This window comes from Podarcis liolepis (genome assembly GCF_965112155.1).
Source record: "Podarcis liolepis genome assembly, chromosome: 10".
Classification (NCBI taxonomy): Eukaryota; Metazoa; Chordata; class Lepidosauria; order Squamata; family Lacertidae; genus Podarcis; species Podarcis liolepis.
The window spans coordinates 15,289,723-15,306,217 of NC_139562.1; the positions used below are offsets into that span (position 1 = coordinate 15,289,723).

Below are 16,495 nucleotides of genomic sequence, written 5' to 3' on the forward strand. Positions count from 1 at the left end.
ATTCAGAACCCAAGGCTGTCCAAATTAATTATAAACAGGCACTTTCATGTTTATTATGGCATTGGTGCAGTGCGAGTTTTCTAGAAAAAGAGGTGCCAGAACTTACTATGAACACCTCCCTTGTTCTCTTAGAATGGCAATGGCACCCACCTGAGAGGTGCTGGAACTGAGTTCCAGCGAGTTCAGGCTGAAAAAAGCTCTGCATTGGTGCATACAATGACATAGAAGCACACAAGCAGTTTCTCAGCCTGCATGGTAAGGGTTCCACCAACCCTGCTACCAGATTTGACCCTGTGTGGTTGAATAAACATGCTAGAAGCTTCTGAGAGAATGCAGTCTTTTCTGTGCAGCTTGTAGTTTTCTTACAGCTCCTTCAAACATCATAGCACAAGGGAATTGCATATGAAAGGCACTCAAGAGTTCCAGGTAGGCTTTCCCCCGGCGTTTTGGCATGAATAGACCTCATAGAACATCTTATACAGAGACCATTGCTCCATCTAGCTCAGAACTGTCAACTCCCATCCTCCCCAGCTAGCATTGTCAATGGCCATGGAGGATGGGATTGTAGTCCTGCAAAATCTGGGGGGCCACGTGTTCCCCACCTCTAGTCTACACTGAATAGCTGTGACTACCTATGGTTTCAGTTTGGGTTGTTTCCTAGCCCTCTTTGATTGAGCTTGGGACCTTCTGCATGCAAAGCAAGATGCTCTACCAGTGAGCTATGGCCGTTCTCTGCTATGGACTGTGGTTCCATTTCTGTGGGATCTCCACTCTGAATGGAACTCTAAAATCCATACAGAAAATTGGGAGCTGCAGAATTCATTGGTGTGCAGGTACCAAACTAACCCTTCAGTTTGATTGAAAAGTACAGTGGTACCTCTGGTTATGAACTTAATTCATTCCGGAGGTCCATTCTTAACCTGAAACAGTTCTTAACCTGAAGTACCACATTAGCTAATGGGGCCTCCTGCTGCTGCTATGCCACCGCCATGCGATTTTTGTTCTCATCCTGAGGTAAAGTTCTTAACCCAAGGTACTACTTCTGGGTTAGTGAAGTCTGAAACCCAAGGTGTTTGTAACCTGAGGTACCACTGTACAAATTTGTAAAGTCCTGCTATATAACACATGAAATATATTTATTTTTATGTACATGCACCTAGGTAAATGGATTTTTCAAAACTTACTTTTTTTACTGTTTTAATTGAAGTATGAGGTTTTTTTTTAATGAATTTCATCTCCAGGCTAAGGAACTGCACCCTGCAAATAAATGTGTCTCAGCATGCTGGATCAGTACATTTTCCACGAAGCCATAAAGCAGTCAGCTGTTTGAGGCCAATGTTTGCAAGGTCCTCTTCTACATCAGAGCATCTGAGGCTGGCGACGTATTAGTGATGCCACTGGGCCCTTAGCCTGTGGCCACACAGCTAATGCCAAGAGGTCAGGAGGGTGGCAATACGAGAACGGGCCTTCTCTGCAGTGGCTCCCTGTCTGTGGAATGCTCTCTCTAGGGAAGTCCGCCTGGTGCCTTCACTATACACCTTTATACCAGGCAAAAATGTTCCTTTTCAACTAGGCCTTTGCCTGACTTGATCTACATCCTATGCCTTTTTTTAAAATGCTGGCTCTTTTTTTGGGGGGGGGGTTCTGTTGGGTTGTTGGTTTTGTTTTGATTTTATGTATTTGATATTTTATTTGAACTGCCCTGAGACCTTCGGGTATAGGGTGGTATAGAAATAAAATAAATAATAATAAAATAATAATTAAAATACATTGCAAAATTCAGGGAAGTTTGAGTTTCAATGGATGGCTGTGTTTCAATTTGCATATTGTTTCAGAAAGTGTTAGTTAGGTACACTTGCTTTTACATGCGAACTGAGTCTAATTTCCTCCTCATCGCTACTGTTACGTAGACCTCAAAGCTTTTGGAAAACAGAAAGGTGGTCCAGCCATACCCACCCAAATCCCCAAATCTTTTCATCGTTAGAACAAAACTTCCACAAACTGAGGCACTGTACCACTGGGGCAATGCCTGAAACCTGGAAGCAACTTCTGTGGATAGGCAGGACAGGAGAGATTATGAGTGGATGGGTAAAAAGATTGTCATTGAGGACCTGGGCTGGAATAATTGCAGCTGGGCTGTTCTATAAATTATTTGGAAGCATCATGTTCCTGCTATGCATATGAAGCTAATTATCTTTGTAACCTGCCTTGGGAGGGTTTGCCTTGAATATTTCAAATCCTCTAAAGCAAACAAACAAAGCTTACTCCTTAGTAAATGTGTTTAGGATTGCAGCCGACATCGCTCTTGTTCATATGTTGCAATTCCATACACTAGAGACATGCAGAGAATTTTAATAACTGGGAATTCCAGAGAGGTATGGCTGCCACTCTTCCATAATTTTGAAAGATTGGTCATATTTTTGGAGCGCTGCTGCCCGCAATAAGCAGAAAAATTATTATAGATGGAGTTTGCACGTACTGGTTTATGAAGGCAAAAACGAGTGTTTGAACAAACAAATCAGAGCTGCCTTTTATTTTATACATTTGGGGGAGGGGAGGACCTCTGGAGGCAGTAAAACTACAAAGCATTTTTTAAAAAGAAGCTAACAAATAAAAGCAATTTTGTAAAAAAAGGAAAAAGGAAAAAAAGAAGCAGCAGCAAAATGTGTATTAACTACCCAGCACATGGACTAAGGGTGGGGCTTTCACATCATACAGTAGATGAGCTAGGTGATGAATTGATCCTTGCCATATGTGAAGCCAGACTGCTAAGGCACTGCTGCCAATAAAAGTTGTAGCCTTGTTACTGCACCGCAGTAAAATTTCACCCACAGCCTTGCAGTATACCTGGGTTTGCAAAACAAAAAGCATTGGATGAATTTACATAACCATGAGCTATGATCCCTCTTTCAAAGTGCCATCAACTAAGGCAGCCTGATCAGCTAATTCTAGCCTGATCCTCTTAATGTCTTACTGATTTGCTCTACTCAGTCTGAGATTGGTTAGTTTGTCCATAATATGCTTATTTTAAAAATGGAAAACCTTCTAAGAAGACACCATAATAGCTGTATCTACTCAAGTGCTTTGAATCCAGAGCTGGAGTTACTGTGGTGTGTATATTCAAGCAGCTTGCAGGGTGCATATTGTAAATATATATATTTAAATTGTAGCCTCCTGCTGTCTACCTTTCTGTAATTGAACATTCTGCTTTTTCATACAGTGGCCTTAAATTTCCAAACAGCAGGACTGCAAATGGATCTTCAAACTGGGAAATTTTTGGATAATGGTGGTTCTGGCTATTTACTAAAACCAGAATATCTAAGAAATAGAGACACACAATTTACTCCACATGCTATATCTTCAAACTGTCAACCGGTGCTTCTTACTATAAAGGTTAGTTCATTTTGTTGATAACATTCTTTATTTAATTTGCCAGACCACTTGTGCTTTCTTTTTTGCAAATAAATACTAATACTTTCTCTGTATTTTCCACCTCAGCTCGTGATAAGCACTTCAAGTAACCTGTACCTGATAGCTGATTGGTGTCAATTGGCAGCATAATTGCTGCTGAGCTGAGTTTAAGATTTTGTTGTTGACATATAAGTCCTGCACAGCTTAGGACCAGGTTGTCTGAGAAGGAGGACGCTTCTACCTAGACCACTTAGGTTGTCAGATGAGGTCCTTCTAGGCATCTAGTAGAGACACATCTGGCCTTCTTTGTGTTAGCCACCACATTGTATAATGAACTCCACTTAAATATATGATGGGCACCTCTGGCACAGGTGTTCTGCAGCTTGGTAGATATTGAACTATTTACATGGGCACTCCCAAGCTCAGATCCTTAATACTGACTTTACCAAACCTTTGATATTCTGCGTTATGTTTTATTGTTATTGTGTTATACTGGTTTTATTTTGTAAACTACCTTGTTATTTTTCGCAGTGAAAGGCGGCCTATAGTTAATTTAAAATAAATAGTTGTACCAGCAGGGCCCCTGTGCTATCACTTGCATATGGTTGCTCTCTCTTTGCTTTCTGGTAGATTTGTGAAGATGCATAATAGCTTCAAGGCACTTACTCAGCTATAAACATGATTCAAGTCACACTTATAAATGTGCCATTATGAAATGTGGAGGAACGATACACACATATATATATATCGCTGCAGTCCCACTGATTCCAGTGACACTGCATAAGCAGTTTCTGAATTTTCCTCCTAGGAACGTGCAAAGGAAAGTCCTGGGGCTGATGCAAGTATGAAATGAGTTGATTGCAAGGGGATATGCCTACATTGTCAAATTGTAGGCGCTAATTAAAAACTCCTGTTTGCTCAGGTGTCTGGTGGCACTTGATTGACTACCTGCACTGTTTTCTACTTACTGTATATTACCTGCTTCTTTTTTAATTTGTGTAATTATTTTTAATTGATTAATGAATTGTTTTAATCAGGTTGTTGAGACAGGTGGAATATAAATATTTTAAAGGACTAATGAACAACCAACCAACCAACCAACCAAATAGCCTTGGCTGCAGCAAATACCACTTTATCCTCCAAATGTTTTTGCATTACATCAACAGGATACAGGTTTTAAAACATAGATAGCTCCAGAGCAGCCTTCCCCAACCTGCTGCCCTCCAGTTGTTTTAGATTACAATTCCCATCAGCTGTAGCTGTGCTGGTGGGAACTTATTGGTGTTCAAAACAAATGGAGGGCACTAGCTTTGGGAAGCATTGTCTATGGAAAGAGTTAGAGCCCTTAGCACACCCAGAGCCCAACAGGGTTTTTATTTCAGTGTATGTTTGCTAGTCTCTACCTGGTTATTAACTAGGGATGCAGGTGACACTGTGGTCTAAACTACTGAGCCTCTTGGGTTTGCTGATCAGAAGGTTGGCAGTTAGAATCCCTGTGATGGGGTAGTTCCCGTTGCTCTGTCCCAGATCCTGCCAACCTAGCAGTTCGAAAGCGCGCCAGTGCAAGTAGATAAATAGGTACTGCTGTGGCGGGAACGTAAATGGCGTTTCTGTGTGCTCTGGCACTCGTCAAGGTGTTCCTTTGCGCCAGAAGTGGTTTTGTCATGCTGGACGCATGACCCGGAAAGCTGTCTGTGGACAAACGCCGGCTCCCTCGGCCTGAAAGCGAGATGAGCACCGCAACCCCATAGTCACCTTTGACTGGACGTAACCGTCCGGGGTACTTTACCTTTTTTTTTTACCTTTACCTGGTCACAGAAGTCATCTCTATTTATTTTTGTCCGACTTATCCTTTGATTATTCTGAAGCTGCTTGATCTGGCTCCCATACTGGTGGTTTGTTCTGCCTCATGACTCAAAGAGCTGAAAAACAAGAGCTTACCCTTTTCCTGCCTGTTCTGTTCTGTTTGCCTTTGACTTCATAGGGACCTTGCCCCCACAGCTGGTGCTGCTGATCAGATGTCCATCCATCTTAGTGATGGATGCTGGAGAATCATGGTGGCTAGAGGGTCAGGTTTGGATATGGAAAACTCTGCTTCAGATCCCCTCTGGACTGCAAAGTTTAATGACTGGTTGTGGGGATCTTTTAGTGAACTGCCCCACAGGCATGTTGTGAGGCTAAATGGCACACTGACCTCCTCAGAGGAAGGTTTAGGGCACATTTGCAGCATGTTCCCAATTTCCTCAGACGTTGCTATAAGTGGCCTCAGCTTTGGGTTGCTTGAACCTGCAGGGCACCATCCAGTTAAATCAGGGCTTGCACTCAGTTTAGTAATGCGGTCTGAATCCATTCCTGTACCTTACTTCTTTCAGAAGGCAGGTCGGCTTTCCTCTTATCAGTTATTGTTTTTGTTATGCTGAGATTAACTAGCTTATTTTTCACATATAACCTATAAATATCATTTGTGTGCTAAAACTTTGTGAAATAGACCTTTTAGTTCAAGCTGTGAGGCTCATACGTAGCAGTGGTACTGAAAAATTGCCAGTCTGAACTAAAATAAATCACACCTGCTTGATTTATTATCTGCAATATTTCCTTGTGCTTTTCCTCTGCTTGCTGTTGGAAATAAATACCTTGAGTACCACAGATGCTGAGACTAGCTTCTTGCAAATGCTATTTAGTCATCAAAGGCATTTGGCACATTATTAAATACCACTGCTGTAGTTCATTGTCTTGTTACACAGTTGCCATTTTGCCCTGCGTTTGCAAACATGTGACAATGAGCCAGCTTTGTAACACCGATTCAGATTTTAAAAAATGCACTTAAAAAGTTTGCCCCACTTAATTAATTGCAAAAAAAAAAAAAGACTGAAAGATTTTGTTCATGCCAGTGTGTGCTTTTAATTAACAGAAATTCTTCACTTAAGTAAGGGCTGTCTCTCTGGTTTGATCCAATAAACACTTAACATGTTGCAATTTTACTGGGCTTTGAGCCTTTTGTTTAAGGGAGCTGCTGCAAGGCTAAGGGAGCAATCCACAGTCCCAGCCAAGGAACAGTGGGGCTAGGTAGAGGGACAGCAACACTACGGCATTCAAAGTTCTGCTCTTGGCACTGGCCAGGGCAGAAGCTTATTTTACCTTTTGCTAGCTCTAGGCTTCTGCTGCAGAAAGGCCCAGTTAGGCCCCATCTGTGGCCTCCAGGAAGATCCATGGCTGGCCCAGCTCTGCCGCTCCCCCCATCCCCACAAATTTCAGGGCCTCCTGAAGGGAGCAAACACCCCGGGTAGGTTGTCAACAGCTTGTGCTGGTGGTGGGCACAGCAGAAACAGCCCCCTGCCATCTGTGGAGATGGTGGTGGTGGAGAAACTTCTGCCGCATCTGAACCTGCCACTCCCTCGCCCAGAGGAGTACAGAACCACGGTTTAGGATCGCTCTGCAAGGAAGTGAAGTGTGAAATCCCTGGTTCAAATGTCACCTCTGTCATGACCTCACTAGATTGCCTTGAGGAAGCCAATGTTCTCTCACACCAGCAGTATGGTATAATAATACTTAACCTGCTGTACAAGGTTATTGTGAGCACCCTGAGATAATGTACCCCAAGCCCTATATCAGTGTCGAAGTATTATGTTGCAGTCGCGCCCCCCCCCCATTTTGCTGGCTTTTGGTCCATTCCTCTTATCCCTCTGACATCCCATAACCCGTTTTTAATGGGTTTTCTGTAAATGTGTAGTGCCTCTGCTTAAAACGTGGTGCTAGGCTTTGGAATGGGCTTATTATGTTTAGGAGCCAGAACATAGTGCAGTGTATGCACAGACAGATATCAATAGTTCTGCTGAGACTAAGTGAGTTTCTTTTTCTCTAGTGAAAGGTTGGGAAAGACTATAAAATGTCTGTGGGGTTGTGAGGAGATCAGAATTGTTCAAGGTCAGAAAGAGAGAGAGAGAGAGAGAGAGAGAGAGAGAGAGAGAGAGAGAAGGGATTAAGTAGGTGGTGATTGAAGCAAGTGATTAGTGAATGGGTAGATATGCACTAAAAAACACCCCTCTAATAAGACAGTTTTGTGGTGGATCAGTTGCTAAGAGATGTGATAAAATGAAATGCCCTTGCAATATAGAGAGTATTGCAGTAATACGAGGGCCTTTTTTATGAGAAAGTAAGGGCACTTCCAATTGACCTATCGAGCATTCATCCTGATTTGTTTGCAGGATGATTAGACGACATTGACTGTTTATTGAGAATTCATTCTTATTTGTTTGCATTGAGGTTAGATGGGGTTGCGTCAAAGCATATGTTAACTCATATGTCGCAGTGCATTTTCCCATCGTTTTCTTTATTGCAAAAGTCCGATCTTTTGGGGAAGTGGGATTTTTGCACAAGACCTCCCAATCAACTATAAAACACACAATTTGAATTTGCCAAATATATGTTTAAATTCCACCTGAGAATAGCAACTGTCTGGCAGTGCCCTAAGTCTGAGAAATACAGGCATGGAAGACCCTTTGGAGCAGGATGTAAGATGTGTTGCATAGCATTCTACTCAAACTTCACCTGATATACTCTGAGAGAAGACTTATGGGCAGTAGCTTTTACAGGTTTGATCTAACTATATGAAAGAGATTTATGCAAATAACAAGCAAAGCAACAAGCACATCTAGTACCAAGGACTGAGTATATTTTGCCAGTGACAAACTGCTGCTGTTATCCGCTGGGATTTTCAAAAGTGGTGTTGAAATCATAAGTCATCATTACTCGGTATAAAATATAGAACCGTTAATACACACTGTGATTTGCAAAGTAGCATGAGCAAAAAGGAGAAGTATTTGTCCCAAGAAGCTTGTTGCAAGCAGCATTCTGACAGAACAGAGACAAAAAGAGGCACAAAAGATGGAGAGGAGGGGAAGTGCGGAAGAAGAACATGCTCAAGTTCACTGTACTTATTTTTACTTTCAAGGGGGAACAAGGACCTCCTCTTACCTAGTTACAGATGCACTTGGGGGGCTTGGGTGCAGAAAATGCTAAAGATTGCACATAAATGAAGGAAAACAGAGGCTCATAGTAGGCATTATATGTCAGATGTGGTTGTTTTTTTTTAATCTTTTTAAAATGAAAAGTGGCCATGGCAATTGTAATCCCAAGTGGAGGAATAGCAGGTGAGGAGTTTCTTGTTCCTTTCCCATGTAGTCATTTCCCCCCCATTCAAAATTGCCCTTCCTCTTGCTGCTTTTCCATCTTTGGTGATTTGATAACATGTATATGGGAGGAAAAGAAGCTTGGACTCCCCAGTATTACACAGAAAATTGAGAGGACATGATTAAGCAGCCCCTCCCTCCCACCATTCCTCTTGCCCCAATAGCAGCTCAAACACTTGTTTTTTTTACAGCTGTTTCATAGTTAAGGGTAAATAATTCTCAGTTAGCTTTGTCCTGTGTGGTAGGCTTCCCCGTCTGTTTTTCAGTAAAACCATTGATGCCAGAATAATAATTGATTGCATTTTACAGAATAATAATCAATCGCATTTTACAGTGCTGGAGCACGATTTTTGTCCTCATCCTGAAGCAAAGTTCTTAACCCGAGGTACTATTTCTGGGTTAGCGGCATCTAACCTGAAGCGTATGTAACCTGAAGCGTATGTAACTTGAGGTACCATTGTATATCCCAGTTGAAGCTTATGCACTGTTGTTGTTTTTCTGTGCAGCTTATCAGCGGTCATCAATTACCACCTAGCAGTCTCTCCAGGAGTAATAAAGCTGACCCCCTAGTTCTAGTAGAAATTTATGGTGTTCCGGAAGACCATGCAAAGCAACAGAGCTGTGTAGTTAAGGGCAATGGTAAGTGCAACAGTCTATTGGCTGCGTAATGTTTCAGTAATTTAGGGATTTAACTCATGGGCTTACATAGCTTATCAAAGTTTTGCCTTTGGCAACTGGGCCTATGTACAGAAACAGCAGTGCATAAATTAGTAAGGAAAGCATGAATGGTACATACACACACAGAGAGAGTTCTTATATGGAATATTAAAAATTCCATTATTTGAATGAATTAGAAAGGACAGGCTAAAATACATACATTTACATGTGTATGGGGGAAAGTAGAACAAAGGAAAGATCAAGCTTTGTTCTAATTGCATTCTGTGGAGGTGGACAGGTTTGTTTTCCGCCTTCATTGTTTACGTCAGAGCTGTAAGTGGGCAGTGGAAGAAAACAGACGGAGAAAAATGGAGGAATTTGTATGTTTGTAGTACCAGTATACCTCTCTTTCTGTGTTTTTGCTTGTCCCTAGTTGTCTGCTGTGGTTTTAGTGCTTCTTCCGGGGTGTGTAAAAATGTATGTTACTTGAACAGTTGAGCCACTACAGAAGCATACAGGTCCCCACACCGTGGACAGACATACACTTTTGTTTGCGGAAACAAGCTCATAGAAAGCCAGTCCTGTAAGCTGGCAGCCCAAGCCAGCTGTGTGAAGCACTGATTGCCTGGTGCCTGCAACACCACAAATTTCCCTTTCCTTTTGGTGATGGGCTGGGCCAGAGCCCAAAGTGGGTGGAGCAATAGATAAAGATTTTACTTGTATGTAGTAGGCTGCATTCTACATAACCTCACACATGCCTCTCTGTTCTCTATCTGGACAAGCCGGTGGCATTGTCAGAGTTCAAGGACACATTCCATCCAGGCAAAAAGACTTGGGGAATGAAGTGGGGCCACGGGGGGGGGGGTATGTCTCTATCTGGGGCAGATGGAGACGTCTCTAGGCCACGTTTGGTCCCTGAGCCAGAGGCTTCCCATCCTTGTCATCTATAGAAGCTGACCTGATTGCAGGTGAATCTTGCTTCAACACTGGAGATGAGGCAGTGCCTGAGGACAGCAGACTAGTTTGGGGGAAGCAGGGCAGACAGTGTGAAACGCATCAAGCTGTGTCCTCCAGCATCTCACTGCCATTCTATAGGATCTGCCTAGTGATAAGGCCATCCCTGCAGGAAAGTCTGTTTCATCCCTTCAGCTTCTGGATTTCAGTTGTTGGGAATCACAAGTGGTGAGAGCTCTTTCTTCTTCTTTGGCAATCAGTCTTCCATAAACATGGTTTTAAAAGTGAGTCTGTAAGTGACTGTGGAGGCCAATTCTGGACCCACATGTCCTTCCACAGTGGGGACTTAGGTTTCCAGGCAGGAGTTGATCATGGTGAGGGTTTGCCAAGTGTGCCTTCCTCTTAGCACGTGAGTTTGTGCATCTTCAAAGCCCATGACACCTTTGGTAAAGGCTGTTCTCCAGTCGGAGCGCTCGCAGGCCCGTGTTTCTCAGTTGTCGGTGTATATACTACATCTTTTTAGATTTGCCTTGAGAGAGACTTTGAACCTCTTTTGTTGACCACCAGCATTACATTTGACATTTTAAAGTTCTGAATAGAGTAGTTGCTTTGTAAGGTGATCATCAAGCATCCGCACAACATGACTAGTCCAACAAAGTTGATATTGAAGAATAATTGCGTGACACTGGTGATCTTTGCTTCTTCCAGTACACTGGCATTAGTTTGCCTGTCTTCCCAAGTGATGTGTAATTTTTTTCGGAGACACCGCAGCATCCAACTCCTTGTAGGCTTCCCACAGCCATCAGGTTGGCCACTGTGAGAACAGGGTGCTGGATTAGAGAAGCCTTTGGCTTGATTGCTTTCTTAGGCTTGCAGTAGAAAGAAAAATCCTGGCAAATCTTTAAAGTTGTGTCTTTTATGCATCCTTGGTGTCTTTCCACTATCCATCTGCAAAAAAAGAAAGAAAAGAAGCATTACGACAAAATTAAGGGAGGAATCAAATCACTGTGTCACTCCAAATGGTTCACCTCATTATGGTTCACTGCTGGAAACTGTGCATAGTTGTGATTAAACTAAAAAGAAGAAGCCTGTCAGTGGATCATTTAAATTCCAAAGGGACAGCTCTACTGCAGTGTAATGCCAGTTTTAACATCAGGCAAACAAGTCTAGGTGCAGTTGAATTTTTCAGCTTTCAAATTCCCAAAAATGAGGAGTGCTAAAAAAGTTGGAACACGACTTGGGAATTCAAAAGATATTTTGGTTAAATTAATATAATTTAATTTTGCTTGGTAAGCAAAACGTGTAAAATTGCACAGAAATCACTAAAAATGATTGCTTAGTACTTGCAGTTATACATTACCATTATTTTTATTATTATTTAGCATTACCTGACATTTTCAGAAGGTATAAATTAAAATTCTGTAGTTTTCCAAAAGCAGTTTATGTGCTTCTTCATCAAACTTAAACCAAGCTAAATGTTGTCCAATCATAAAAATAATAGCAGATTTGAATTCCTCACACCCAAAAACCTATTTTTAAGACAACATTGGATGGCCATCAGTGATGGATGCTTTAGTTGAGAATCTTGCATTCCAGGGGGTTGGATTAGGTGACTTTTGGTGTCTCTTCCAATTTTGTAATTCTATGATAGAGTGCCCAGACTGGGACTCAAGGTGGTTTACAGATAAAAAAATAGAAAAGCATAGATATAAAACAGTAAAAGCTAAAAACATAAGAAGAGTTTCTACTTAGCCAGCCTTTGTTTTGCATTTGTGGGAGCATTTCAGACTTGTACTCCTGCAATCAGTGAGAATCATCAATGAGCAGAGAAAGAAATAGGAAACAGATGGAGGTTTTATTTTCAGTGGTCAGTGAATAGAACACAATTAGCAATGTAGAGTTGTTTTAACAGATCATTGCTTGTCTTATATTGATTTCTTTATTTCAGCTTTGAGTCCCAGGTGGAATGAAACATTCACATTTAACATCCAAGTTCCAGAGCTTGCCTTAGTACGATTTGTTGTAGAAGATCAGCTTTCTCTCACTTCCAATGACTTCCTTGGGCAATATACTTTACCACTTCTGAGCATGAATAAAGGTATTAGTCCCCCTCCCCCCCATGCACAAATCCCTAACAACAAATTTTTCTCCTCTTGATTATGATATGCAACATAGCCTTAAATTGAGTGCTTCCAAGGTACAGTGGTTGTGTTACTATCATTGCTGAAACCAGATCTGTTCAAAAAATTGCTGTGGTGTTACTGTTTTTAACCATGTTAGTTGCCTAGCTTTAATTTGTGACATTGTGAAGAACTGAATGGGGCGTTAACTGCATTACTTGTTGAGTCTTCACTGTTCCTAAAAGTGTGAACTCTGCTTTCCCTTTTATACAGATCAACAATGTTGTCTTTTAACGTGCATCCTTTTGGAATTTCAGCTGCAGGAGCTGTCCTGTCCTCTACCACATGTTTACTTTGTTACTTACAATTGTAGCTGACCCTTCTAGGTGAATGTAAGGTAAAGGGACCCCTGTCCATTAGGTCCAGTCGTGGCCGACTCTGGGGTTGCGGCGCTCATTTCGCTTTATTGGCTGAGGGAGCCGGCGTTTATCTGCAGAAAGCTTCCGGGTCATGTGGCCAGCATGACTAAGCCGCTTCTGGCGAACCAGAGCAACGCACGGAAACGCCGTTTACCTTCCCGCCAGAGCAGTACCTATTTATCTAATTGCACTTTGACGTGCTTTTGAACTGCTAGGTTGGCAGAAGCAGGGACCGAGCAACGGGAGCTCACCCCGTCGTGGGGATTCGAACCGCTGACCTTCTGATCGGCAAGTCCTAGGCTCTGTGGTTTAACCCACAGAGCCACCCGTGTCCCTTCTAGGTGAATGTAGGGGCCAGTTAATACATTGGTTCACATACAGTTGTTTTAGGAGTGTGCAGGTCCATAATGGTGCTTACAACCTATTTGTGTGAACCGGTACCTCCATGTATTTCTGTAGCCATCCTGATTCCCAGGATGCCACTGGCCACATCCTCAAGGCTGCAAGCCCAGTGACTGCTCTGTGCGCTCATAGGTTCTTATAGGAACATAGGAACTTGTCTTTTAGCAAGTCAAACATTGGGTTCTTGCTCTGCACTGTGTACACTGACTGGCAGTGACTCTCCGGGGATTCAGGCAGAAGTCTTTACCAGCCCTACCTGAAGATGTGAAGAGGACTGAACGTGGCTCCCTCCTAGGTTCCATTTCTTGGGACAGAACTAAGGTTTACATGTCTATGTGAATCACTTTGCCTGTAATCCACTCATTCATTGCTATTGCATTTACAGGTTATCGCCAGGTTCCACTTTTTTCCAAACTTGGTGTCAACCTGCGTCCTGCTTCACTCTTTGTGCATATTTGGTACTTTAACCAATAATGTTTGCTAACAGAGCTCCCTCAGCAGCCTGAATCCTCAATAAAGAAACCATGGTTTAATAGTACTACTTTGTTACTGTCATAACTTATTTTTACTTGTGTGAGCCAATGGTATTCAGTATGCATAAAGGCCATATGAAAGTTGCTTTGCTGAATCATTGTTCTGTGTCAGTCTCAACAGCCAAGTCAGATCATAGCTGTCAAGCGTCCCTTATTTGAAGGGACAGTCCCTTATTCCAGCGCCATGTCCCGCTGCTGTCCCTTATTGATGGATGTCCCTTAAATGATGTCCCTTAAATTTCAAAGGAAGCAGCTCCTCTCCCTCCCTCCCTCCCTGCCGGCCAGGGAGGAGGGAGGCTCCAACTGTGTTGCTTGGCTGTGTTGCTCACGCAATAAGAAGTTTAAGAACAACTGGGGGGTGGAGCTTGCATGCCTTGTGCTGATCAAATCGGCTGTGTTGCCTGGGGACTCACCTTTGCTCAGTGCTTCCCAGCGGAGAGGTGACGGTGGTTTTCCTTGAGGCTTCATTTGGCTGCTGGCTGGGCTTTCTACCTATGGCTCAGAGGGGCTCAGAAGTTGAACATACCTGTGCTGAGTGCTCGGATCGGAATCAGATGGATACGTCATCGGCGGTCCACTCACCCTTGCCGGCGAAAAGGTCTGTCTGGAGCGGGGGCACATGGTGGGGGAAAAGGAAAGGAGATCTCGTGGGAGGGGGGCTTTTGAATTTGTTTTGGAGGCTCCTTTGATTGACTTATGGGGGGAAAGAAAGGAGCTGGTTGACTAAAATGGTGGGTGACTGGCAATCTCGTGGCGAGGGGGGGAGGCTGTGTGTGTGTGTGTGGCTAGTTAATGCAAGCTGAGGGGGGTTTTGAATGCTGGACGCCATTTTGTTGCACGTGCTGCTGCAAACTTTGCAGTGCAAAGCCAGGCCAGGGAGCCATCTTAAGTTGAGGCTGTGTAGGCCTTGTGGTGCATGTGATTCAGATTCTATTCAGTTGAACCTCTGGTTACAAAGTTGGTTGGACAGTGTTCTTGAAGCTACCAGCATGAGTTTGGCCAGACTGGAGGAGGACAGGAAGACTGGAGTGCCTGGAACAGGTGAGGCTGCAGGTCCCTTATTTTGGCTGCTGATCCCTTATTTTCAAGGCTGCTGGTCCTTTATTTTCAAATCTGTAAGTTGACAACTATGAGTCAGGTGCTTCTGAGAGCTCACAAGCAGGGAATGCAGGTGGCAATATTTCCCATTGTTTAGCCCCAGCAATCTGGTACTCTGCAGCATGTTACTTCTGTACATGGAGGTCCCATTTAGCTCCCGTGATCACTACCTATCAATAGGACGTGATCCACTAGGACAGTGTTTCTCCACCAGTGGGACTTGGGCCACTTTCAGGTGGGCCTCAGTGCCATGACCTGTTCAGTAATTCCTCACTTGCCTGCTGCATACCCTAGTCATGCCAGAGCTATTTGACCTAACCAGTGCCAGCACCAGCAACTCCTTGTTTGCTCAGACAGAGAATCTCGGAGGAGGAAGAGGGAAGGATGGTCTCCCTCTGACAGTAAAGGCTAGAGGAGTCATTGGAAGAAAATTAGAAATAAAAGGTTAATATGCATTAATGATTATAATAATACAATGGGTATAGAAAAGGTAAGAGGGGAAAGCTGTTATAGCAGGGAGACATGAATATACACAGACAAGGAAAGGGGGATGAAAGAAATTGTCAGGGAAACAAACAAGGTCCAAGTCGAGTGTGAAAACACAAAGGGAGAAGAAATTGCAAGTGGTGGGTTAAAATGTTTTTGAGATGCATGTGGGGGTGAGAAGAGAAAACAGTGTTTAAACTGGGTGCCAGGACCCTCTAATTCCTGGATCCAGCAAGTGTTAGAATTTAATCAAGGCTTCTAATTACTGTATTGGAATAGCTAAGATAGCCTCCTGGTGAAGTGATAACTCCTGGTGAAGTGATAACCTGGGTTAAGGGGCTTGGTTCAAGGTGGCAAATGGGTGGGGCCTCCTTTCCTCGAGGATAAAGCAGTGAACTGGAAAGAGTCAGAGCAAAGTTTGAGAGCAATGTTTGATTTCTGTTTGAATCCGAGGCTGTGGGTATGGGAGAAACAAGACCCTTTGGGGGTGTTAATGTTGTGAACCCCACCATCATAGGCTTAGCTTGTACAGTGGTACCTCTGGTTACATACGCTTCAGGTTACGTACTCCGCTAACCCAGAAATAGTGCTTCAGATTAAGAACTTTGCTTCAGGGTAAGAACAGAAATCGTGCTCCGGTGGCGCAGTGGCAGCAGGAGGCCCATTAGCTAAAGTGGTGCTTCAGGTTAAGAACAGTTTCAGGTTAAGAACGAACCTCCGGAACAAATTAAGTACCTAACCCGAGGTACCACTTTATATACTATAAATTATATATCATAAAGACACTACAGTCTCCGCTGTGCCTTATTTTCAAAAGGAAACACAAACTTTGGATAAGTACCTGACACCCCTGGAAAATGCCATCTTCACCTACAGCCTTTGGAGCAACAAATTCTGGGTAAAATAGGAAGGTTGTCACAATACCTCCAGAGCAAATGTGTGTACTGAGCTTGAGGAACGCTGGCCTGTGGAACTCCTTCCCACAAGATAAATGCTGCGGGAAAGAATTTAGGAATTTCTGAAGACTGATTAGATACCAGTAGAAAATGATGTTAGTAATTGCCAGCTGATTATGCCCAACTCTGATCCACCTACCATCATTTTGTGACTGACCTCACAGCCATTTTGTGACTGGTGGGCCTTAATAATTCTCAGCTGGACCCCAGTGATAGAAAGTTTGTGAACCCCTGCTGTAATTTACATTTCAAGCTACACAAGCTAGTGAT

General features: G+C 43.1%; 1 protein-coding gene across 1 annotated transcript in view; it reads left to right on the plus strand.

Moving 5' to 3' along the window:
* The window catches only part of PLCZ1 (phospholipase C zeta 1), a 48,476-nt gene extending 34,786 nt beyond the window's left edge, over window positions 1-13,690 (plus strand). The window contains exons 10-13 of the mRNA XM_083461211.1: window positions 3,221-3,393; window positions 9,107-9,239; window positions 12,160-12,309; window positions 13,538-13,690. Of these exons, the coding sequence (XP_083317337.1) occupies window positions 3,221-3,393; window positions 9,107-9,239; window positions 12,160-12,309; window positions 13,538-13,626 (545 nt within the window). The 3' untranslated portion in view covers window positions 13,627-13,690. The remainder of the gene's footprint in view (window positions 1-3,220; window positions 3,394-9,106; window positions 9,240-12,159; window positions 12,310-13,537) is intronic.
* The last annotated feature ends 2,805 nt before the right edge of the window (window positions 13,691-16,495 follow it).